The sequence below is a fragment of the Leucopleurus acutus genome (genome assembly GCF_964270905.1).
Source record: "Leucopleurus acutus genome assembly, chromosome: 8".
Lineage (NCBI taxonomy): Eukaryota > Metazoa > Chordata > Mammalia > Artiodactyla > Delphinidae > Leucopleurus > Leucopleurus acutus.
The window spans coordinates 96,675,972-96,700,434 of record NC_139151.1 but is presented as its reverse complement, the minus strand read 5'-3'; the positions used below and the strand labels follow the sequence as shown (position 1 = coordinate 96,700,434).

The following is a 24,463-nucleotide window of genomic DNA, read 5'->3' as shown; positions in this document are numbered from 1 at the left end:
ACTGGGATTGGAATTGGGTATCTTTTAAACCTTCAAAGGGCAACTTCTGTTCCTCATGGGCAGTTTGCCATGGAGCATACGGACGCAGCTCTAGATAACCTCTTGCTTATTGTCACATAGTGTTTCCTGTGTGTCAGGCAGGCACAGTTCTAAGTCCTTGTCAATTACTAAGTCATTTAGTTCCAGCAGACCAGTAAAGGGACTTCCCTGCAGTCCAGTGGTTAAGACTTCGCCTTCCAATGCAGGGGGTATGGGTTCGATCCCTGGTCAGAGAGCTAAGGTCCCACATGGCTCGTGGGCAAAAAGCCAAAACATAAAACAGAAGCAATATTGTAATAAATTCAATAAAGACTTTAAAGAATGGTCCACATCAAAAAGAAAGAAATCTTAAAAAAAAAAAAAAATCCAGTAAAGTAGGAACCATTATTCTCCTGCCCAAAGTCACGCTGCCCATGCAGATAATAAACGGCGGAGTCAGAATTCAGACCCTGGCAGCCTGGCTCCAGGGTCCACGCTGTTACCCACCCCACTGTGGGGCTCATAGCAAGCCTGTGGGTTAGGACTCGTTAGCCTATTGCAGCCTCAATTTACAGATGAGGAAACTGAGGCCCAGAGAGGTGAACGACTTGTGGCTGGGGTCGGACTGTGAGTTAGGACACGTTGGGATGGTGTGGGCACGTGCACGGTTAAGGGACCTCGGCGCCCAGTGACTCACAGGAACAGAGCCTGGGGTCGGTGGGTCTGGGGGGAAGGTTGTGATGGGGAGAGGCCCCAGCCTCCCTGCTGCCTGTGTGCCCAGCCTCATCCCTGCTTCTTCCAGCTCTCAGCCCACCCCTGGGGGCGGCTCCTTGGCAAGGCTGCGGGGAGGGCCTGCCCAGCCAGGAGGCTCAGGGCCAGTGTCAGAGGTGCTGAAGAGACGCCCAAGGGGATGCCTGGGGGGGCAGGCACCTTCCTCCCAGCGCAGGGGTGGGTGTGGCAGAGGCCCCGCGTGACCTTGTGGCTGACATTCCTTGGCGGCCACGTGGCCCCAACTGGCAGGGACAGCTGCGGACAGCGACGGACCAGCTTTGTTCGCAGGGTGGCGCCTGCTCTCCATCCAGGCCCTGCTCCTTCTGGGGGCTCGGTGGGCAGCTGGCGCTCTGCGGCCCCCTCCATGAGTGTCTAGAGGCACGGAGCCACCAGGGTCTCTCTGGAGGGGGCTCGCGGCGCTGGGAGGATGGGGCAGGACCAGACGAAGCAGCAGATCGCGAAGGGGCTCCAGCTGTACCAGTCTAACCAGACAGAGAAGGCGCTGCAGGTGTGGACGAAGGTGCTGGAGAAGAGCTCGGACCTCGTGGGGCGTTTCCGCGTGCTGGGCTGCCTGGTCACGGCCCACTCGGAGATGGGCCGCTATAAGGAGATGCTGAAGGTGGGAGCGCCGCGGCCGGGCTGGGAGGGCGGGGCTGGGGCGAGATTTCTCCCAGGCCTCCCAGCCCCCCTCCCGCCTCCTCAGGCTCCCCTGTATCCCACAGGCTAGTGGCTGGGGCCTGAGGCTCTGAATCCACTGGGTCTTGGCTTTGGATTTGGGCCTGTGGCCTTGAACTCTGGTGTCTGAAGCTCTGAGACTGAGGTTCTCAGCCTCAGGGTTCGGGGAGCTGAAGGCCAGGTCTCAGAGTCGAGGTTCCAGCCTTCCTGTTTGGGGTTCTGAGTATGAGCCTAGGGGGCGCTGGCTCCAGGTTTGAGGCTGCGGATGGGTGGGTGGTGGAGACTGCAGACCTAGGCTCAGGATGGAGAGGTGGAAGCTGTGGGTCTGGGTTTGGGAGGTGGAGGCTCCTGGGCTGCAGCTTCTGGGGCTTCTGGGACTGGGGAGCAGGGAGCGCATCTGAGGCCGGGGGTGGACGCTCTGGGCCTGAGGCTTTGGGCTGTGAGGCTTGGAGGGACGGAGGCTTGGGTCCCAGGCTCAGGGTCCAGACTGACGCTCCCGGCCTGCCACCCTGGCGGGCAGTTTGCTGTGGTACAGATCGACACGGCTCGGGAGCTGGAGGATGCCGACTTCCTCCTGGAGAGCTACCTGAACCTGGCGCGCAGCAACGAGAAGCTGTGCGAGTTTCACAAGACCATCTCCTACTGCAAGACCTGCCTCGGCCTGCCCGGCACACGGGCAGCCACCCAGCTCGGAGGCCAGGTCAGCCTGAGCATGGGCAACGCCTTCCTGGGCCTCAGCCTCTTCCAGAAGGCCCTGGAGAGCTTCGAGAAGGCCCTGCGCTATGCCCACAACAACGATGACACCATGCTCGAGTGCCGTGTCTGTTGCAGCCTGGGCAGCTTCTACGCCCAGGTCAAGGTGGGCCCGGCCCCCCAGGGAGGGCGGTAGAGTCTCGGGCTCCCTGAGAGTCTCCTGTGAGCCACGCTCCCTGTTGCATCACCTCATTCAGTCCTCCCATTTAGGTAGCGATGAGGCAGACGAAAGCCTGGGAGGGAAAAGACAGCCAGGAAGTAAAGACATGGCCAGGCAGGGCAGAGCCAGAATTCAAGCCTTGATCTGTCTGACTTCCTGGGGGAATGGGAAGCTCCTATGTGAGGACAGGCCGTGAACCTGTACTGCCACGTGTTTGCTGTGTGATCTTGGGCAAGTCACCTCTCCTCTCTGAACCTATGAAATGAAGGAGAATGAAACCCACTTTACAGCGTGGTTGTAAGGATTCATTCATCAAATATGTACTGAGCATCTATGATATCCCAGACACTGTTGGCCTAGGGTGCAACAGTGAAAACAACAGCCAAGTCCATGGGTTCATGAACCTTGCATTCTAGCTGGGGGAGAGAGACAAATAAATGCAATCAGCAAATCAAGTATACAGCATGGTGGAAAGTGCCTAGGAAAAAGGCGAGCAGGGAAAGGGGGTTAGAAGTGCTGAGGATGAGGTGTTGCAATTTCAAACAGGGTGGTTGGAAGGCCTTGTGAGGTGATGTCTGATGTCTTGGAAGAAATGAGAGGGTGAACCATGCAGAAATATGGCAAAAGAATGAAAAAGAGGGAACAGTTAAAGCACAGCTCTGCCCTTGGGGGACCTTACCCAGTATGTTCAAGGAAGGATGGAGGCCAGCATGGCTGCAGCATGTGTGTGAGAAGAAGGTAGGCGGTGGTGGAGTCAGAGAGGTAAGGGGGAAGGGAGATGGCAGATTGAGAAGAAACTGATGGGGTCAATGACCTCAGACTTTTGGTCCTGAGCATTTGCTCTCTTTCCCCCTAGGCATCTAGGCCCATGGGGGATGTTAGTGCCTGGCACATAGTAGATGCTTAAAAAATCCTGGAGAGTGTAAATGCTGATGGATCAGAGGTGGAAGTATGAGGAAGTGAGAGTCATCCACGACCACACTGAGGATTTTGTTTTCAGCAGCCAGATGTATGGGGAAGCCATTCAGTGAGATGCAATAGGATTGGAGAGGGATAGGGGTGTTTTATGACCTTTTTTATTATGAAGAAAATTAACCATGCAGGAAAGCAGAATAATGTAATGAATCTCCATATACCCACTACTTAGAGTTAACAATTATTAATATTTTGCCATATTTGACTTACATATTTTTCACTGAAGTGTTGTGATACAAAATTATAGACATCATGATTTTTTTTTTTTTTTTGGTGGTACGCGGGCCTCTCACTGTTGTGGCCTCTCCCGTTGCAGAGCACAGGCTCCGGATGCACAGGCTCACGGGCCCAGCCGCTCCGTGGCTTGTGGGATCTTCCCGGACCAGGGCACGAGCCCGCGTCCCCTGCATCGGCAGGTGGACTCTCAACCCCTGCGCCACCAGGGAAGCCCCATCATGATATTTTACCCCGAAGTAATTCTGTATGCATTTCTGAAAAAAAAAAAAGAAAAAAGAAAGACCGTTTTCTGATATAAGGACACTTTCTTACATAATCACAATACTATTTATCACACACACCATATTGAACAATTATCTCTTAAATTTCTCTGCTTATCCTGAAAATATGCCTTTATCCTCGGCTTGCTTGAATTGGAATACAAACAAGAACCACACACTGCAGTGGTTATTATGTCTCCCGAGTCTCTTTCTATAGAGAATTCCTACCCTTCCCTTTATTTTCCATGGTTTATTGAGGAAGCCGGATTAATTGCCTTGTAGAATGTTCCATCTCATTGTCTCATTGCTTCCTCAAGGAGTCATGTAAGTTGTTTCTTTGTCTCCATGACTCTCTATGAACTAGAACTTACATAATGACTTGGTAAGATTTAGGTCACGCATTTTTGGTGAGAATACTATACAAGCGAGGCTGCGTGCTTCATATCACATCATATCGGTAGTTAAGGGAGTGACCACCTGATCCCACTGTTTTCATCCTTGCTGTCTTCCTTTCACGACCAGTAGGTTAACTTTTGGGGTGACACTTTGGCTGTGAATATTCAGTTCTGCAACAACATTTTCCGTAATGGTTTGAGCATCCGTTCATGTTTGTTGCCTGAATCAATTCTTTCATTTCAACTCTCAGGAAATGGTGATTTCCAAGTTCTATCATGCCTTCTGCAATTATTAGCTGGGATTTTTCTATAAGGGAGAACTTTCCCTCTTTAACTGGAGCTAGTTGATTACGCTGAAATACAGTTCCTTAAGGAAAGGCAGAATAAATACTTTTTCCCTTTCCTTTAATTACCACTTTCCAGAATAATGAGTTGATGTGATAGTTGCCTTCAATGATCACACTTACTTGTTTTGCTTCCTCTTTTTGTAGTATCGTTATGAAATCATGGATTTAAAAAAATATTCAGTACTCGCCAGTCAGTTGCAATCATTGTTCCTTTTGATGCTCGTATTATCTTAATTTTAGTCAGTGGAATTCTCTTCAGTATGGCTACTGTGTCCTTTTGACGAGACTTCATTTAGTCTTTGAAAGAAAGCATTCTTGTTTTCTGGCACAATAGCCTGTCCCACACTCGTTTTGTATACTGTCGTCCCTCGGTATCTGCGGAGGATTGGTTCCAGGATCCCCCAGGACACCCAAATCCGGGAGTGCTCAAGTCTCTTATATAAAATGGTGTAGTATTTGCATAAAATCTACATACATTCCCTCCACCCCATACTTTAACTCATCTCTAGATTACTTATAATAATACCTAATACAATGTAAATGCTATGTAAATATAAACTGGTGTGTGGCAAATTCAAGTTTTGCTTTTTCGGAACTTTCTGGATCTTTCCCCCCAATATTTTCAACCCTCGGTTGGTTGAATTCAAGGATGTGGAACCCTCGAATCCAGAGGGCCCACTCTATTTCCTGCTCCAAACCTGGAGCCAGCCATTCCTCCGGGTCCTTTTTTAGTAGGAAATGGTATTTAAAGACCAAACGTGGGCTCTCAGGATGCTCGCGGCTTACTGGGTCGTTGTTGCTACTAAATCTCTTCTGTTGTGAGGACAACAGGACTTTATACTGATATTTCCAATTCAAATCCAATGTTTCAGGATTTTCCTTAATTTATTTCAGACTTGATTCTCTTTTCTCTTAGACTGAAAATCTTGGTTTCTAAATATTTACTTTATCCTACAAAGTACATAAAAGAATTTCAAAAGACAATACCAATATTGTCTTACTCAAAAAAAAAAAAAATGACGAATGAGATTTGATTTCTTTGCCATTCTTTTGTCTTTATAATATATCCCACTATGACTGAACTGTTCAAGTATATATTTTAAGGTCCTTTGAAATAATAACTTTTCTGTATGGCTATATTAATATATAACATATATAATATAATATATTAATATATATTATAAAACAATCGTAATATACTATGATAGAATATTATAATATACCTTGATTGTATTATAATATATACTTATGATTAGAATTGATTATAATATTAATATAATGATATACATTAAGGTCATTTGTTTCCATTTTCTATTTTTAGGGTTTTTAAAATTAAATTTAATATTTTAAAGTCTGTAAAACATTTACATGGCTTCAAGTTAAAAAGTACATAGTAGGGACTTCCCTGGTGGTCCAGGTGAGTCTCCGTGCTCCCAATGCGGGGGCCCCCAGGTTCGAGCCCTGGTCGGGGAGCTAGATCCCGCGTGTGTGCCGCAACCGGGAGTCTGCATGCCCTAACGAGGATCCCACGTGCCACAGCTAAGACCCGGTGCAGCCAAAAATAAATAATAAATTAATAAAAAGTACATAGTACAAATTAAGTATGTTAGGAACAGGTTTTTATTGGGGTTACCGAGAGTTCTCTTTTGGTCATATTAACTTGTTAGATATTAAATAAAAATTCAAATAGGTTTTCTACAAAGAAGAACAGAGAAGTGGGGCTGTAGCTAAATGGGACATGAGGTCAAAGAAGGTTATTTGATTGTTTTGTTTTGTTTTGTTTTTCAAATGAGGTAAGAAATGCCAGGCTGTGATTTTACATTGATAGGAATGATTCAGTAGAAAGAGACTGGGGAGGGGGTTCCAGAGCCCACATGGAGGGGTCATATTTAATTTGATAGGAGCAGGGAGTAGCAGGAAAGGAGGCAGTGTGGGAACAGATCTGGTGGGTTTGACGGATAAGGTGGATAAGGGAGCTCCTCTCTGATTTTCTTCTCTTTTTTTAAAAATAGTTAAGTTATTTATTTGTTTATTTTTGGCTGCGTTGGGTCTTTGTTGCTGCGCACGGGCTTTCTCTAGTTACAGCGAGCGGGGGCTACTCTTCGCTGCGGTGCACGGGCTTCTCATTGCGGTGGCTTCTCTTGTTGTGGAGCACGGGCTCTAGGCGCGCAGGCTTCAGTAGCTGTGGCACACAGGCTAAGTAGTTGTGGCATGCGGGCTCAGTAGTTGTGGCTCGCAGGCTCTGGAGCGCAGGCTCAGTAGTTGTGGTGCACGGGCTTAGTTGCTCTGCGACATGTGGGATCTTCCTGGACCAGGGCCCCTGCATTGGCAGGCGGATTCTTAACCACTGCGCCAGCAGGGAAGTCGCTCTTCTGTTTTCTTAATGGTGCATGCATAAGGTGAGCTCATGTGCTAATAATGGACAGGTTGAGAAGACATTTGGAAGTCTGAGGAGAAAGAAAGGTGAGAGGATGATTTCTTTGCCTCAGTGAGTCTGTCCCAATGTTTTTTGAGCTGACTGTGCTGGCAGTCACCGAACATTCAGTGATGACTGGGTGCCAGGGGGCAAACTCCAGTGGGGTTGGAGTGGGCTCTAATATCCCCACCACCACCCTTCTGTGTGTCTCTGAAGCCGAGGGGCCCAACTGGGACTGGGTGAGAGGAGAAGCCAACTGTATTTTCTTCCTTCTCATTCATTCGTTCATTCATTCATTCAATAAATGCTATAGGCTAAGTGCCAGGAACTGTGCTAGGCTCTTGCCATACATCGGCAAACCAGATGAAAACCCCTGTGTTCATGGAGCCCACACCTGTGCACTGGCTGTGGCCTCTGTCTGGATCACTCTTTCCCTGGACACCAGAATGAATGCATGAATGAATGAACACGCGGTGGAGCGTTCCACTTGGGGCAGCTCCTGCCATTCAGTGTGCCCCCTCCCAGCCCACCCCCTCCCTGTGTCCCCTGCAGGACTACGAGAAAGCCCTGTTCTTCCCCTGCAAGGCTGCAGAGCTCGTCAACGACTATGGCAAAGGCTGGAGCCTCAAGTACCGGGCCATGAGCCAGTACCACATGGCTGTGGCGTATCGCCTGCTGGGCCACCTGGGCAGTGCCATGGAGTGCTGTGAGGTGGGGCAGCAGGGAATGGGGGCAGTTAGAGGGTGGTAGTGTAGGCAGGGTCTGGGCCCAGTGCCTCTTCCTGCCAACTCAGCCCACTGAGGCCCCCAAGCCTTGCCCCTGGCCCCTCCTCTCTACAGCTGAGCCCCTGAAGGATGTGTTTGCTCCCCAGTCCCCCTGCCCCAAACCTCATTCCCTTCTAGTCTGTTTTCAGGGGAGAGCACTTCCTTCTGCCCCCCAACCCCTGCCAAAAAAAGTGCCCTTATGGGGCACTTTAAGTAGGAAGAGAGCCAGTCTCTGGAGTTCCACTGATCTGGGTTCGAATCCCAACTTTGCCACTTAATAACCTGGTGACCTTGGTCAAGTCACTTCTGTTCTCAGAGCCTCAGTTTCCAGTGCTGTCAGACCTCAGTGGTTCAGTGCATGGGCCTCAGCACCGTGAAAGGTGTATTGGGCTCTGAGGATGTTGGTGACCCTGGACTGCCCATCAGAGGGGCCCAATGGGTGAAGGCACCCCAGTGATGGGGGGCAGACGAGCAGGTCTGAGTGACCGGCCTCTGTCACAGGAGTCTATGAAGATTGCACTGCAGCATGGGGACCGGCCACTGCAGGCACTCTGCCTGCTCTGCTTTGCTGACATCCACCGGAGCCGTGGGGACCTGGAGGTGAGGTCACCGGGATGCAGGGGGAGGTGGTGCGAGCCTGGCCTGGCCTGACTCCACCCCTGACCTGGCTGTGCAGACAGCCTTCCCTAGGTACGACTCTGCCATGAGCATCATGACCGAGATTGGAAACCGCCTGGGGCAGGTACAGGTGCTGCTGGGTGTGGCCAAGTGCTGGGTGGCCAGGAAGGCGCTGGACAAGGTGAGGTGGACCCCTTTCCTGCAGCTCCCAGCTCTCCCCAGTGCTCCCACTTGAGGCCAGTAGGTCAACCAACAATGTGTGGGTCTGGTTCTGGGCTGGACTCTTTCAGACACTTTGTCTAACATCAGCCTCACCCCAGTCCCATGAGGCCAGGGGATTCCAGATCATTTTCCAGGCTCAGAGAAGGTCCATGACTTGCCCGGTCCAACAGCTAGTAAAGGGCTAGGCCTGGGGTTTGCACTCAGGACACTTTAACTGCCTCCTATGATTTCACGACACCTCGTGAAATAGGAATGTTCTTCCCACTCTATATCTGAGTAAACTGAGGCAGCTCTGGTGACTGTACCCCAGCCTTTTCCTCTTATCTCCACACACAGGGCAGCTGCCCACCGGTGCTGCCCTCCCCAGACCCACCCCTCCCTACCCCTTCCTTCCCTGTGAGCTAAGGCCTCTGTCAGACAGCGCTGCCTGCAGCCCTGGCCTGTGCTCACCTTCCAGGCTCTGGAGGCCATCGGGAGAGCCCAGGACCTGGCCGAGGAGGTGGGGAACAAGGTCAGAACTGAGTCCGTCTGCTGGGTCTGGAGTCAAGAGCCCAAGGTGGGATCTTGGGTGCGTGGGGAGGCCCCCCTGAGCCTGCTCCTGCACTGAGCCTCTCCTAATCTCCAGGAGCCGCCCCCATCATCCCCAGACCCTGGCTGTTTCTCTTCCGCTCAGAGAGCACTTCGGAGAGCAGGGCAAGAATTCCATAGCTCAGGGGATATCAGAATTCCTCAGAGGTTTCTTGATGGTCATTAAAACTCCTAACAGTGGCCTCCACTCATACAGAGGTGGGCATCACAGGGCTCTTCTAGGTATCGGGTCCAGGCCTCAGTGGCTCCCTGCAAGGTGGGTACAGCAAGCCCCATTTTGCAGATGAGGAAAGTGAGGCTCAGAGATGTGCTAACTCCAAAGCCCATGTTCCTTTCATAGTACATGTGGCCCCTCCACATTTGATAATCATATCCGAACCGTTAAAGGTTGAAAATAACCTCAGTGTTTCTCGAAGTCTTCTGGAAGATGTGCATTTCTCAGGGATCAGGTGCACAGTCCAACTGAACATGCTAAATATATGTGCCTTGGCTGGATGATACCTGCTCCGGTTTACTCAGATATCTCGGGCTCTTCAGAAGCGCTGAGGAGCTGCTGTGTGTATTTAATTAACAAAAACAGGAAAGAAAATTAATTATTATGAGGTCAGTGCAGCAGGTTTGGTCAATAAAATCCTTCAAAAGCATGGAGTCCCCAGCGGGTCCTAGGAGGAAGGATCACCCATCTCACCTACCTCCTTTCTGCGTGAGGGGAAACCAAGGCCCAGAGAGGGCAGGATGCTTTTCCTAGGCCCACCAGCAAGGCAGGAATGCAGCCAGGACAGGACCCCTGTGTACTGACCACCCCGTGGCCCTGTGGGGACAGCTTCTTGGGCTGGGCAAGGAGGGAAGCAGGGCAGCTGCTCACTAGCACTGACTTGTCTCATCCCACGTCCCGCTCTCCTGGCCGCACCGGCCCCAGCTGAGCCAGCTCAAGCTTCACTGCCTGAGCGAGAGCATCTACCGCAGCAGAGGTCTGCAGCGGGAGCTGCGCGCCCACGTCGTGCGCTTCCACGAGTGCGTGGAGGAGACAGAGCTCTACTGCGGCCTGTGCGGCGAGTCCATAGGCGAGAAGAATAGCCGGCTGCAGGCTCTGCCCTGCTCCCACATCTTCCACCTCAGGTGAGTGCCCCGCCGGTGGGCACGAGGCACTCGGGGCCTCCCTGGGGCCTAGTCACAATAGTGATACGAACAGCAAAGACTTACACAGTGCTTTCGGCATCCCATGCCCTCCAAGCGTTTCCTATTAACTCATTGAATCCTCCCAGTAGCCCTATGAGGTGGATGTTCTATTATTCTCCCTGAAGAGGGCCAGAGAGGCATCTCAAAGGTCATGGGATTTAGATGCCTAGGGCCAGAGCTGCCTCCATCACAACCTCCTGACTCCCAGCCCAGGCTCTGCCCTGGAGGCCTCCCCAGGCAGAGTGCGAGGGGCCAGCAGGGCTGCTGGCAGGAGCCTGGCGGGGGGGGGGGGGGGGGGGGGGGGGGGGTGGTGGGGGGTGGGGGTGGCTGTGGATACCTCCTGCACCTGCAAAGGAAGGAGGAGGAGAGAGGGCCAGGCCCAGGATGGGAGGACAGGCCCGCTGAATGGACAGGGCTCTTTGCTTCCCAAGGTGCCTGCAGAACAACGGGACGCGGAGCTGCCCCAACTGCCACCGCTCATCCATGAAGCCTGGCTTTGTGTGACCCCATCAGGTCGTGGGCTTCTGCCTCGCCTCCCCTGCTCCTTCTCTAGCCTCACGCTGAAGGCCGCCCTGACCAGCTGCGCCTCCAGTACCTGTTTACTCCTGGGGCAGCCTCCAGGGCCTCCTCTGGCCTCAGCCAGGGCATGGGGCCTGCCCACTGCTGCTCCTCCAGGCCCAGCTGCCCTCCCCCACTTCTCTGTACTTTGCTCTTTACAGAAAAATAAACCGTTTGTACCTGGTCCCAGCAATTCTGATTTTCCCTGCCCGAGGTCTGACGGGTGGAGTAGAGTGGGAGTGAGGCTCCCCACGTGAGCTTCCTCAGACAAACGTGTCTCTGTGCCCATATGTAGGAGTTCCTCCAGCTGCCCTTCCAGGTTTGGGGGCTGCCACCGTGAGCCAGAGGCAAGATCCTGCAGGTGAGGAGCACCCTTAAATGCTGACATGCAAGGCTGGAGAGGAAGATGTGATGAACAGTAAACATAGTAAACCAGCAAGGTAGAAAGCCTGTTAGAAAGGTGTTATGGAAGGAATTGTGTCCCCCAGATTCATGTGTTGAAGCCCTAACCCCCAGCATGACTATATCAGGAGACAGGGCCTTTAAGGAGGTAATTAGGGTTAAATGAGGTCATGAGGATGGGGCCCTAATCCGTTAGGACTGGTGTCCTCATAAGAAGAGGGGGAAACACCAGAGAGCTCTCTCTCTCTCTCTGTGCTGCACAGAGAAAAGACTGTCTGAGGACACAGTCTTACTGCAACCATCTGCAAGCCAGGAAGAGAGGCCTCACCAGAAACCTGCTTTCCTGGCACCTTGATGTTGGACCTCCCAGCCACCAGAACTGTGAGGAAATACATTTCTGTTGTTTAAGCCACCCAGTCTGTGGTATTTTGTTATTGTGAAACTAATGGCAGAAACTAGCAGACTAATATAAAAGTGATAAGTGCTTTGGAACAATAAAGAATAGAGCAGCATTCTTCTTCCTCATCTTCATTCCCTTCTCTTCTTGTCAGTCCTAAAACCATTAGGTGGGACAGAGCAAGACAGGCATCCATGTGGAGGGGTGGCCTGGTGTGGGATATCAGAGCCTAACTAGGTGAGGAGAGTGTCCACACAAGGGAAGCCCCAGTGTGGGGAGGTAGAGCCTGTGTGGAGAGAGAAGGGTCCCCATACACACGGGTGCCTCATCCTGAAGTGTAAGAGCCCAAGTAAAGGGAGAAAGGAGTTCACATGAGGACAAGGCCTGGTGCTGTGTATTGGGGCCAAGAAAGGTGAGGAAGACATCCATGCAGATGGGCAGTCTGGGAGCTGGAGCCTGAACAGGGCAAGGAGGGCAGCTATGCACAGGGCAGCCTGGTGTGGTGTGTCAGAGTCAGAGCAGGGTGATGAGGACACCCTGGAGGAGAAAGGCCTAGCATAGGCGCCTGAGCAAAGTGAGGAGAGCATCCACGTGGTGGTGGTGGGTGGAATATGGTCCAGTGCAGAGTGTCAGAGACCAAGTCAGGTAAGGTGGGCAGCTGGCATGGGCTGTTGGGGCCTAAGTGGGCTAAGGAGAAACCCAAGTGGGAGAAGGTTGGGTGTGAGGTGTCAGAGCTTTCTTTCTTTCTTTTTTTTTTTAACTTTTTGGCCAAGCCATGTGGCTTGTGGGATCCTAGTTCCCTGACGAGGGAGCGAACCCGCACCCTCAGCAGTGAAAGTGCAGAGTCCTTACCACTGGACTACCAGGGAATTCCCTGTTAGAGCTTGAGTAGAGCAAATAGGGCATGCACATGGGGCATTTGAACAAAGATGGATTGAAGAAGGATCTGTGCCTGGAAGGGAGTGGCAATGAGAATTTGATTACATAGAAGAGTTGATCAAATACGTAAACATATTAAAGGTAATGGGTGACAGGTCACTATTGAAGAAGAGAGTTACAAATAAGGAAAGGAAGAAAACCAAAGGGACCCAGTCATATTGAATTGGAATTGTAGAGATTAGTGTGAACTATTGGATTTCTAAATATATAGATTAATAGAGAAATAAATATAGTTACAAATGTGTGTGTGTGTGTGTGTGTGTGTGTGTGTGCACAAACACTCGTGCCTGGGAGTGACATGCCAGGAGCAATGAGCACATCTAGCGCCCAGATATTGGCTTCTAAATACCATGTTCCACTAATAGAACCAAGACTCTTTGGAGAAATGGCTGATTCTAGGCCTGGACCAGGGAAATTACAAGATGAACCTGGAATATCTTATGTCAGAAAGCAAAGAAAGCTGAAAGAATGATGAAGATAACCCAAAAGGTCACAGGAGCCAGAATGAATGGGCTCCCACTGGCCCATTAATAATGACTGTCTTAATCAGCTCAGGCTGCCATAACACAATACCATACATTGGGTGGCTAAAACAACTGAAATTTATTTTCTCACAGTTTTGGAGATTGGAAGTACAAGATCAAGGTGCCAGCAGGGTTGGTTCCTGGTGAGGCCCTCTTCCTGGCTTGCAGACAGCCACTTTCTCACTGTGCGCTTACATGGCGTTTTCTCTGTGCTTATGTATAGAGAGGGAGAGAGCAAGATCTTCCTCTCTTCCTCTTCTTATCAGGTCACTAATCCCATCATGAGGTCCCCACCCTCATGACCTAATTGAACCCTAATTACCTCCCAAAGATCCCATCTCCAAATACCTTACATTGAGGGTTAAACCTTCAGCATATGAATTTGGAGGTGGGGATACAAACATTCAGTCCATAGCAATGATTTATTGGATAAAACAAGAATCCATACTGATGTAAATAAATAAATGAATAAATTAAAAATTTGATGAAGAAGAATGGGATAGTTACATAGTTCCAAAGTACTTCCCCACAAAATAGTTATTAATTTCAAGGGGAAAACAATTAACCTCATAGTGGAGAAGGTTTGCAGATATGAGATTAATCAAGTGAGAAAGGTTAACATCTCCAGTAATGGGACAAAATGAAATCAACTGCTACCTGAATGAATGGAGTGAGAAACTCAGTATCTCTATTCCTGCAAAGATGAATCACCTGAATGTAAAATCATGAGGAAACACCAGATAAACACAAATTTAGAAATATTCTACAGAGTAACTGTAATCTTCAAAAGTGTCAAGGTTATGAAGCCAAGGAAAGACTGAGAAACAATTCCAGATTGAAAGAAACTAAAGAACTACAACTAAATACAATGCCTAATTCTGGTCTTAATTCTGGACTGGATCCAAGTCCACAATCAGTATGTCCTTTAATGCTATGAAGGACATTATTGGGACAGTTGGTGGAATTTGAATGCAGTCTGAGGATTAAATGGTAGAAACATATCAAGGTTAACTTCCTGATATTGAAGGTTGTATTGTGCTTAAGTATGAAAATGTCCTGGATTGTAGGAAATTCCCACCAAAGTATTTGAGGTGATGTGGTATCCCATCAGCAATTTTCCCACAAATGATGCAAGAAAAAAAATTATTTGCACTGTATTTGCAACTTTTCTTTAGGTTTGAGATTATTTTCAAACTAAAAATATATAATTAAAAAAAAAAAGAGCAGACTTCCTTGGTGGTCCAGTGGTTAAGACTCTGTTCTCCCAATGCAGGGGGAACGGGTTCGATCCCTGGTTGGGGAGCTAAGATCCCACATGCTTGGTGCGGCCAAGAGAAAAAAAAAAAAGTGGAGTTTTTGGGCTTCCCTGGTGGTGCAGTGGTTGAGAGTCCGCCTGCCGATGCAGGGGACACGGGTTCGTGCCCCGGTCCGGGAAGGTCCCACATGCCGCAGAGTGGCTAGGCCCATGAGCCATGGCCGCTGAGTCTGCGCGTCCGGAGCCTGTGCTCCGCAACGGGAGAGGCCACAACAGTGAGAGGCCCGCGTATCGCAAAAAAAAAAAAAAAAAAAGAGCAGCACAGGGTAAGGGGTTGAGGAGTGTGGGGACAGGAAGGACCCAGCAGGGCAGGCTGCAGCATTAAAAGGCTGTGAGTGTGGGTCTGGATGAGAAGGAGGTATTTGAGCAAAGACTTGAAGGAGCAAAGGTAAGGGAGTGAAGCAAGAAAATATCCTGGAAAGAACATTCCAGGAGAATGGAACAGAGTCCAAGATAGGAGCTGGCCTGGCCTGGTTACGGAGCAGCAAGGAGCCCTGTAACTGTGAGCAGGGAGGGAAGGAGTGGGAGTCGAGGTCCCGGAGAAAATCGTGGGAGAGCAAAAACCTGCAGGGCCCTGGGCCTTTGTAGGGATCTGGGGCCGTTGTAGAGACCTTGGCTTTTACTCTGAGTCTCGCAGCTGCTGCAGGGTTTTGAGCAGAGGAGTGACATGATCTGATGAGGCTTTAAAATAATTCCTTTGGTTGCTGTGTTGAGAACAGACTACACAAGACAACTGGCCTGGATGCTTCAAAAATGTTGATGTCATGAAAGACCAGAAAAGGTTGGGGGACTGTTCCAGACTAAAGGAGGCTAAAGAGACCTGACAACTGAATGCCATGTATGATCCTTGACTTGATACAGGATTTTTTAAAATTTAATTTAATTTTATTTTATTTTTATTTTTTGCGGTACGCGGGCCTCTCACTGCTGTGGCCTCTCCCGTTGTGGAGCACAGGCTCTGGACGCGCAGGCTCAGTGGCCATGGCTCACGGGCCCAGCCGCTCCGCGGCATGTGGGATCTTCCTGGACCGGGGCATGAACCCGTGTCCCCTGCCACCAGGGAAGCCCAGGATTTTTTTTTAAAGGCTGTAAGGGATGTTTTGGAGATGACTGGAGAAATTTTAATATGGATTATATATTAGATATTACTGCATCAATATTAAATTCTTTAGGTATGACAATATACTACGCTATAATGTGTTGTAGTTACATATTAGAAGGTCTTTACTCTTAGGAGACACAAGCTGAAATATTAGAGGTGAAGTGTCATGATGTCTTCAACTTACTTTGAAATGGTCCAGAAAAACACACATACACAAACAGAGCAAAAGCAAATGCAAAATGTAATCAATTAGTGAATCTAGGTGAAAGATATACAGGTACTCATCGTCTATTCTTTCAACTTTTTAATATATTTAACATTTTTCACAATAACAGATTCTAAGAGGTATATTCATCAGGGTTCTCCAGATCCAATAGCAGTCATATATTATATATATATAAAGAGATTTATTATAAGGAATTGGCTTACACAATTATGGAGTTGGGAAATCTCCATGGTCTGTAGGGTAAATTGGCAAACTGGAAACCCAGGAATGCTGATGATTTAGTTCCAGTCTGAATCAGAAGGGCTGAGAACCAGTAGAGCTGATGGTGTAAATTCTAGTCTGAAAGCTAGCAGACACAAAACCCTATAAGAGATGATATTTCAGGGCTTTCCTGGTGGCTCAGTGGTTGAGAATCTGCCTACTAATGCAGGGGACACGGGTTTGAGCCCTGGTCTGGGAGGATCCCACATGCCGTGGAGCAACTAGGCCCGTGAGCCACAACTACTGAGCCTGCGCGTCTGGAGCCTGTGCTCCGCAACAAGAGGCCGCAATAGTGACAGGCCCGTGCACCGCGATGGCCCCCGCTTGCCACAACTAGAGAAAGCCCTCACGCAGAAACGAAGACCCAACACAGCAAAAATTAATTAATTAATTAATAAACTCCTACCCCCAACATCAAAAAAAAAAGATGATATTTCAGTTCAAGTCCCAAGTCTGGAAAAGAGCCATGTCCCAGCTCAAGGCCGTCAGGCAGGAGAAGGTCCCTCTATCTAAGGGGATGGTCAGGTTTTTGTTCTATTCAGGCCTTCAACTGATTGGACGAGGCCCACCCACTTTGGGGAATCCCCTAATTCCTAACTGGGCCAGATTTTGAGGTTGAAAACCCCCTTCAAAAGCACCTTTTCAGAGCTTCCCTGGTGGCGCAGTGGTTGAGAGTCCACTTGCCGATGCAGGGAACACGGGTTCGTGCCCCGGTCCGCGAAGATCCCACATGCCGTGGAGCGGCTGGGCCCGTGAGCCATGGCCGCTGAGCCTGCGCGTCCAGAGCCTGTGCTCCGCAACGGGAGAGGCCACAACGGTGAGAGGCCCGCGTACCACCACCAAAAAAAAAGAAAAAAAAAAAGCACCCTTTCAGTTACCCACCAGATTAGGACTACATTTCCCAAGGGCCCTGCGGGGCGCTCTCGTATTTTCTCCCTCTCCTTTTCATTTGTTATCCAGGCCCCGCCCCACTGCTCGTGCCAGCCAATAGCGAATTCGCCTCTCGCTCCGGCATCAACAGGACTGGGGCGAGAACATTTCAGGAGCCGTGGGGGCGGGTCCTGTGGTCTCGGCTTCATCTTTTAATTCGGAGAAGCAGTTTCGCCGTGGCAACTGGCCCAAGCTAATTTCGTCAAGAGTCAGGACTTGGAGAAGGAGTCTGGCACCAATCAAGAGCAGGCGTGAGGAGAGATAATAATAACCTTTCGCCCCGGCTACTGCCCAGTCTGATCTTCGGCCTTCTCCTGCAGGGGGTGAATCTGCTGCCGAAAGTCGAGAGGCCAGTGACTCGGCAGGAGAAGATGGCGACCGTGTGGGATGAGGCTGAGGTGCGCGCCGGGAGAGCTGGGGGCTCTGGAGCTGGGGCCAGTGGAGAGACGCACGTGGCGGAAGCGGAGGCGGTGGCTGGGGGGGTTTCAAGGTCTAGCCCGGTCCCGGGGTTGGTACCGCTTGGGATGTGGGCAGGCGTCCCGACTCCTCCATTCTGGTTTTATGGGCGGGGAGTGGGCTAACTGAGGCTGTGAGTGGGCTTACTCGCAGTCCTGAGTTAACTAACCTGACTTTAAGAAAGACGAATTTGTTTTGCACAGCAAGATGGAATCGGGGAGGAGGTACTCAAGATGTCCACAGAAGAGATCATCCAGCGCACACGGCTGCTGGACAGTGAAATCAAGGTGGGCGCACAGCCCCTATGTCAGGCAGTGAAGCCCCGCACACAGCAGGCACTGGTGATCCACCTGCCTCGCTCACGTCGTTCTCGGCCTCTCTAGGCGAGGCGTGGGGACCGCGGTTTCCTTCTCGGACCAGGAAAAAAGAAAACTAAGCTTTAAAAGGGACCAGAAGAGGGACAGGGTGATGGGAAACCAGGCCTGAGAGAAGGAATCATCAGACTGCCTTTCCCAGCAAGGTCTTTAAGTATTCCTCTCAAGAATCCTTTTAGGAAATCCCCATTTTACAGATGAGGAAACTGAGGCTCAGAGAGTTTTTGTTTGTTTTACTGTGGTGAAGTACGCAGCCTGTAACAAAGGCAGAACCTAAAATCTGTTTGCGTGACTCAAAGTCTTGCTCTTTTCCCTTTAGTACAACTAATACTTCACCAGGAGGTTTCCACACTGGTCTCCTGTTCTGACCTCTGCTGGTTGTGGACACAGGCGCTGAGCATTCAGAGAGCCTTAGAGCTGAGTGAAGGGGGGCTGGAGGGTCCCCCAGGCAGCCTGGATAAGGCTCACCAATTACAAGGCCCTAGGATAAGCTGAGCTAAAGCTGAATATTTGCCTCCAATCACCCTCATCCCAGATCATGAAGAGCGAAGTGTTGCGAGTCACCCACGAGCTCCAAGCCATGAAGGACAAAATCAAAGAGAACAGTGAGAAAATCAAAGTGAACAAGACTCTGCCGTACCTGGTCTCCAACGTCATCGAGGTGTGTGTGTATGTGGAGGGGAAGAGAGGGGTCAGTGGGGCTTGGGACAGCCTGTGATGGGCCCACTGGGGAAAGAGTGGGTGGGTGTTTTGAGGCCTAAACTGCATGTAAGAGCTAAACCTCCTAGGGTTTCCACTCCAGTGTGCATTTCCAGGGAGATATATAGGGCCTGAAAAAGCCTTGGAAGCCTCGCATGTTTCCTTTTCTACTGGTTATTTTTCCCTGGGGGTACATGAGTTCTGCAGAGAAGCAACACCTGAGCAGAGATCTTACTAATCTGGTTTATTAACCACACCTTTGCTGGGCTCAGGGCTAGTCTGCGGAGTGAGGTAGGGACGGCCAGCCCTGCCAGTGTTGAGATTGTCGCAGCCTCAGAAGCACTGGCTTCTGGAGAGTTCAAGGAACTGAGCTGGGCTTGATCTGAGCTTTTTCCTTTCCCAGCTCCTAGATGTTGATCCCAACGATCAAGAGGAAGATGGTGCCAATATTGACCTGGATTCCCAGAGGAAGGGCAAGTGTGCAGTGATCAAAACCTCTACACGACAGGTGAGGCTGGCCCAGCCATAGGAGAACTGAGGAGGGTGAGGGGTGGATGTGGGACAGGGAGCCTTACTAAGGGCAGTAACTGAGGCTGCACCTGGAATCTTCCCTACAGACATACTTCCTGCCTGTGATTGGGTTGGTGGATGCTGAAAAGCTGAAGCCAGGAGACCTGGTGGTGAGTGGTGTCCCTGAGCCCAGGCAGGGCTTTTCCAGCGAGGTTTCTCCCACTGATTAGCTGACCCCCTGCCCCAGGCCCAGGTCATTGTTGGTCCTGAATGTCTGCAGAGCAGCCTGCAGAGTCTGAGAGCATGTCTGCCTGCTCTTTGATTCTTGTGTTGCCCACTCTCCTATCTTGCCTTTCATTCTGTAGACAACTGTCACCCAGCCACTTAGGTAGGCCTTGAGCTGAGACAACTCTGAAGTCTTTGTGCTGTGTCCCCAGGGTGTGAACAAAGACTCCTATCTGATCCTGGAGACCCTGCCCACAGAGTACGACTCGCGGGTGAAGGCCATGGAGGTGGACGAGAGGCCCACAGAGCAATACAGTGACATCGGGGGCCTGGATAAGCAGATTCAGGAGGTGAAGGAGACATGGCAGCCTCACCAGCCTTTTGTATTTCTCTACTTCAGTGACCAGAGCACTTTCCCCCAGTGTGCCTCTTATCCTCATAGCATCCTAGGGAGGCAAGGAGGAGACCATGTAACAGTTTAGGAGACTGAGATCTCCTGAACTGAATGACTTGCCCAGGATCACAGAAGGTTAGGGCCAGAGCCAGGACTGGAACTCAGGCTCCTTTTTCTTGGCCCAGTGTCTTTTCTGCCACATCCATCTGTTCCCGGGGAGTCCAGAGCCAGCCGTGGTGGGAGCGAGCATTCTGTGTCCTCTGGATGTGGGGGAAGGAGAGGGCAGTGTCTCTGAATTGGAGTAGGAGGGTTACAGGTAGGGGTTGAAGCTATTCAGGGTTGGACTGTAGGAGCCCACAGGGCTTCACTGTCCTCACCCAGGACTTCTTCCTGGCAGCTGGTGGAGGCCATCGTCCTGCCAATGAACCACAAGGAGAAGTTTGAGAACTTAGGGATCCAGCCTCCAAAGGGGGTGCTAATGTACGGGCCCCCAGGTACGGGGAAGACCCTGCTGGCCCGGGCCTGTGCTGCACAGACCAAGGTGAGTGCTTTGGGAGGGATGAGGAGGCCAAAGCTCTGCCAATGGGCTCAGATCGAAGGGGCTTCTCATCGCGCCTTTGGCCTGATCTGTCAACCCCACCCCCGCCCCAGGCCACCTTCCTGAAGCTGGCTGGCCCCCAGCTGGTGCAGATGTTCATTGGGGACGGTGCCAAGCTAGTCCGGGATGCCTTTGCCCTGGCCAAGGAGAAGGCTCCATCCATCATCTTCATCGATGAGCTGGACGCCATCGGCACCAAGCGGTGAGGGGGTGCTGAGTGCCACCTAGGGGGTTGTTGCCAATTCCAGCTCTCCCACCCTGTTCCCTCCTCCCCCGGGATGGTGGAGGCTCTGTTCTTGTGGTTGTACTTCTTAAGTTCTCTTCTAAGTAGCCTCCCTGCTTCGTTTCTTTTCCCCTGACCATCCTTTCTCCTCACAGCTACCAGCATGTTCCTTTCACAACTTCACTCAGCTGCACCCACAGTCCCTCACGCAAACAGATCCTGCTTTTCCTTCCTGGGCCTCCCCATTGCTTCTTGGGATAAATGCTGGGCTTGCCGTGGCCTGCAAGGCCCCCGCGTGGCTGCCCCTGCTCCCCTCCAGCTTCATCCTGTCCCTGCCTTCCCCTTGCCTCTGGACTCCCTCCACAGTGTCCCCTCAGTTTGCAGGCCCAGTCTGGTGGGAGAGATTTTGCACCTGCTCTTTCCTCTCTGGAATGTGCTTTTCTTTTTCCCCTGTTCTCCATTGGCTGGTTGCCCAGCCGATGTGTTTGCAGCCTTCAGATCTCAGCCTGAGGGGACACTTCCTCAGGGACGCTTGCCTGGGCTCCCTGTCACGTGCCAAGTCTGGGCCAGACCTTTGTATTTCTAAGTTTTAGCTTAGATATGATGACACATTCATTAGGGGCATAGGCCAGGCAGTGGATTTCGCTCACTGTTTTATCTTAAGCCCAGCACCTGATCCCAGGAGCTTCTCCAGTCCCTGACACCATTTCTGTGCTGGTCCCTGGGCTGGGGGGCCCCAAGTTGAGTGAGACTTTTCCCTGCCCTGGATGGGTTGGGTTGGGCTTCTGGTGGTAGAGGAGAGGAGGGCTCTCCCTGAGCTGTGTCCTCACCAGTGTGTTGGACCTCCTGTGTGCCCCAGCTTTGACAGTGAGAAGGCCGGGGACCGGGAGGTGCAGAGGACGATGCTGGAGCTTCTGAACCAGCTGGACGGGTTCCAGCCGAACACCCAAGTGAAGGTGAGTATTGTCACTTCACAGGTGAAGAACGTGGGGCTTAGAGGTCAGGGGATCTTCTCTGTCATCTAGCTGATGGAGCTAGAATTAGAATTGGGGTCGGTGTTGAATATTCCCTGCCGTTTCATATGGACCCTGAGCTACCTCTTTGCCCGTCGTGGCCATGACTGTTGCCTGTCTGTGAACCCTTCAAGTTTCTGCTTCTCCTGTTGCTCAGGTAATTGCAGCCACTAACAGGGTGGACATCCTGGACCCTGCCCTGCTCCGCTCAGGCCGCCTGGACCGCAAGATCGAGTTCCCGATGCCCAACGAGGAGGCCCGGGCCAGAATCATGCAGATCCACTCCCGAAAGATGAATGTCAGGTGGGCAAAGACACGAGCAAGGCGCTGAGACCTGAAGGGGCAGCAGCAGAGCTGTCTCTGTCCTCTTTGTACTGACCTTCCCCAGGCCTAGCTTCTCCCCCTCTCCATGTCCCTTTCACACCGAGCACTGTTCCACACGCTGGCCTCCATTTCTCCCCAGGTGCCCGACAGAGAATCGTGCTGGGGCCCAGGCCCCAACTGAAGGTGCTCTGCTCCTTCGGGCCCACCTGCACACCCCCCGACACAGCCCTCCCCCATGGTCGGAAGGTGTGCAGGCTGGAGGCCCTGTTTCCTGGCCACCCCTGCCCCAGCAGATGAACGCAGCCCAGCATGGCCCAGGGCAGTCCTGCCAGGGGCCAGGTGGACCTGGGTTCAGATCTGTGTGACCATCAGCAGGTGGCGTGACCTCTCTAAGCCTCAGTTTTCTTATCTGGGACTTGGGGATAAGGGCTCCGACCTCACGGGGTTGCAGCAATGTCAAGTGCAGTACTTGCGCATGAGATCAGTAAGTGGCAGCAGCAGTGCTGTGCTGATGCAGGGCCCGCGCTGCTGGGGAGACAGAGAGATGGCTCTTCTGTCTCCACAACCTCCTGTTCCCCTGCCTCAGGCTGAATTCCCGAGTCTCAGGTGCAGGCTTCTAGAATGCTAGCGCCCAGGAGACACTAGGAATAGCTTGGTCTAATCTGCTTTGACCTACCTGCGTTCCTCTCCCCCTTGTGTGGAGAAGAGAACAAGGTACAGTGGGGAAGGGAGTCGCCCGTGATGGCGGCGAGTTGACCTCGCTGCTTGACGGAGGCACGTGGGAGGACGTGGGCTCCCCCACCCACTCCCGTAAGTGGCTGAACCCTGTGATACCTCCCTACCTCCCAGCCCTGACGTGAACTACGAGGAGCTGGCCCGCTGTACAGACGACTTCAACGGGGCCCAGTGCAAGGCCGTGTGTGTGGAGGCGGTGAGTGGTGGGCCGAGCGGCTGGGCGCTTTGTGCCTCCTCCCCTGGGCAGGCTGCTGGGGGCTGCTGAGGGGAAGAGGCTGAGAAGGTGGAGGCCTCTGGGAGCCGGGCTGGGGGTCTGGGGAGGCACCCTAGAGCCTGTCTGTCCTGGCTGCAGGGCATGATCGCGCTGCGCAGGGGCGCCACAGAGCTCACCCACGAGGACTACATGGAGGGCATCCTGGAGGTACAGGCCAAGAAGAAAGCCAACCTGCAGTACTACGCCTAAGGGGTCACCTGCCACACCTGTTCTCTGGCCTCTTGCTGGTTAAAATTCGTAATAAAGGATGGTTTCAGGTTCCTGCCACCACCTGTCTGGCTCGCCTTCCCTGGGCTCTGGGTAGAGGAGTGGGGGCAGATGCAGGAGGCCCCTTCCCCAGGTGCTCCTACCCGAGACAGCCGAGGGCCTCAAACGCCTTGTCGGGGTGAGGCCCTCTTGGAGGGGTGGGCGTGTGCCACAGCTGTTCCCCGGGGTCTTCTGCCTCCCCCATCATGTCCCTCCAGACCGCTCTCTCCACACTCCCTGACCCGCCTCTCTGAGCTTTTGAGGCCTGTGGTGCTGCAGCTCTAGTATGAGGGGCCTGAAGGGAAGCCAGACTAGTTTTTCCTTCTTTTTTGAATTTTGGTGCTCTGGCCCTAGGCCTCGCTTCCTTATAAAGCCCTGGCTCTGGGTCTTTGCTCCCTTGTTTCCTGGCCCCCAAGCCTCCTGTTTCTCTACACGTTCCTTTTAGCTGTTGGCCCGTTTCCTCTGGCTGGAAAATCAATGTTGAGCAGGATCTACTCCGAGAGCCCTTCTAGGCCTAAGCGTGGTCATGCTGTGTTCTCTCCCACCCCCAGTTCTGCCGTCAGCCCCACATCCCGTCAGTTTCCTTTACCATCTTGGTGGTCCTCTTCTGTCTACCAGCCTTCCAGCTCCCCGACCTGGAACCTGACCTCGTGGTTCACCGTTCACTGAGCGCTCACCCTGAGCCACATGCTATGCAGGTCGTGTGCATGGTTTTATCTAGTTAATCACAGCAACTACCAATAGGGTAGCCCCGCTTTAGAGATGCATTTCGAGCAACTGGGCCAGGATTGCACAACTCTTAGATGGCATAGCTAGGCTTCAAACCCAGGACTAAGAATAAAGCCTGGTTTATGTTGTGCTGTCTTAGCAGCTTTAACTACCCCCTGAATGGCCTTTCAAAGCAGCAGCCCTTTAGAACTCTCCATCAGCTCTCACTTGCCCCCTGGCAGAAGCCCTTTACCCTCCTTTTCCCATTACCTCCCCTGAAGGGACATGCCCACAGTCACAGAGCTACTGACTGCCGGCCTGTCTGGAGTTCCCCTCTCTCTAGTCCCACCGCCTCCAAGCCGCCATCCTGAGTGTCAGGGTGCACCCCCATTGCGCTCTCCTTGGTGATCCCACTGACTTCCCATCCCCCGGAGAAGCCCCAGCACAGCCTCGGAAGTGCTCTTGTTCTGGCCCTGTCCTGGGCTTAGCTGCCCCCGCTCCTGCATCTCTCACCCCGACCCCCCGCGCCCACCTGCGTGAAGCTGCGAGCACCACCCTCACCCCTGACCTTGGGGTCCTCATTTATAAATGGGGCCCCACTGCCTCCTTCAGCGGGCAGAGTGCCATGACTGCACGTGCAACTGTCACCCAA

The 24,463-nt window shown here is 51.9% G+C and overlaps 2 protein-coding genes across 7 annotated transcripts; both read left to right on the top strand.

The window, feature by feature from the left end:
- Nucleotides 1-1,216: 1,216 nt before the first annotated feature.
- Nucleotides 1,217-10,882, top strand: RAPSN (receptor associated protein of the synapse; the record flags this gene model as incomplete). 5 transcript variants are annotated; one of them, XM_082845413.1, is made up of 8 exons in its annotated part: nucleotides 1,217-1,408; nucleotides 1,985-2,323; nucleotides 7,560-7,718; nucleotides 8,273-8,371; nucleotides 8,448-8,570; nucleotides 9,069-9,122; nucleotides 10,119-10,318; nucleotides 10,810-10,882. In XM_082845413.1, the coding sequence occupies 8 exons, from the start codon at nucleotides 1,217-1,219 to the stop codon at nucleotides 10,880-10,882; spliced, it is 1,239 nt and encodes a 412-aa protein (XP_082701539.1). The 5 variants fall into 5 exon arrangements, with proteins under 5 accessions (XP_082701539.1, XP_082701541.1, XP_082701540.1 ...); XM_082845415.1 differs by lacking the exon at nucleotides 7,560-7,718; XM_082845414.1 differs by lacking the exon at nucleotides 9,069-9,122.
- Nucleotides 10,883-11,216: 334 nt separating this feature from the next.
- PSMC3 (proteasome 26S subunit, ATPase 3) lies at nucleotides 11,217-23,118 on the top strand. Of its 2 annotated transcripts, XM_082844758.1 has the most exons (13): nucleotides 11,217-11,297; nucleotides 17,353-17,430; nucleotides 17,692-17,775; nucleotides 18,398-18,523; nucleotides 18,965-19,069; nucleotides 19,179-19,241; nucleotides 19,509-19,646; nucleotides 20,088-20,231; nucleotides 20,342-20,490; nucleotides 21,371-21,467; nucleotides 21,682-21,827; nucleotides 22,698-22,779; nucleotides 22,936-23,118. In XM_082844758.1, exons 2-13 carry the CDS (start codon nucleotides 17,404-17,406, stop codon nucleotides 23,044-23,046), a joined length of 1,272 nt encoding a protein of 423 aa, XP_082700884.1. In that variant the 5' UTR covers nucleotides 11,217-11,297; nucleotides 17,353-17,403; the 3' UTR covers nucleotides 23,047-23,118. The 2 variants fall into 2 exon arrangements, with proteins under 2 accessions (XP_082700884.1, XP_082700885.1); XM_082844759.1 differs by lacking the exon at nucleotides 11,217-11,297 and having other exon boundaries at nucleotides 17,339-17,430.
- Nucleotides 23,119-24,463: the final 1,345 nt, after the last annotated feature.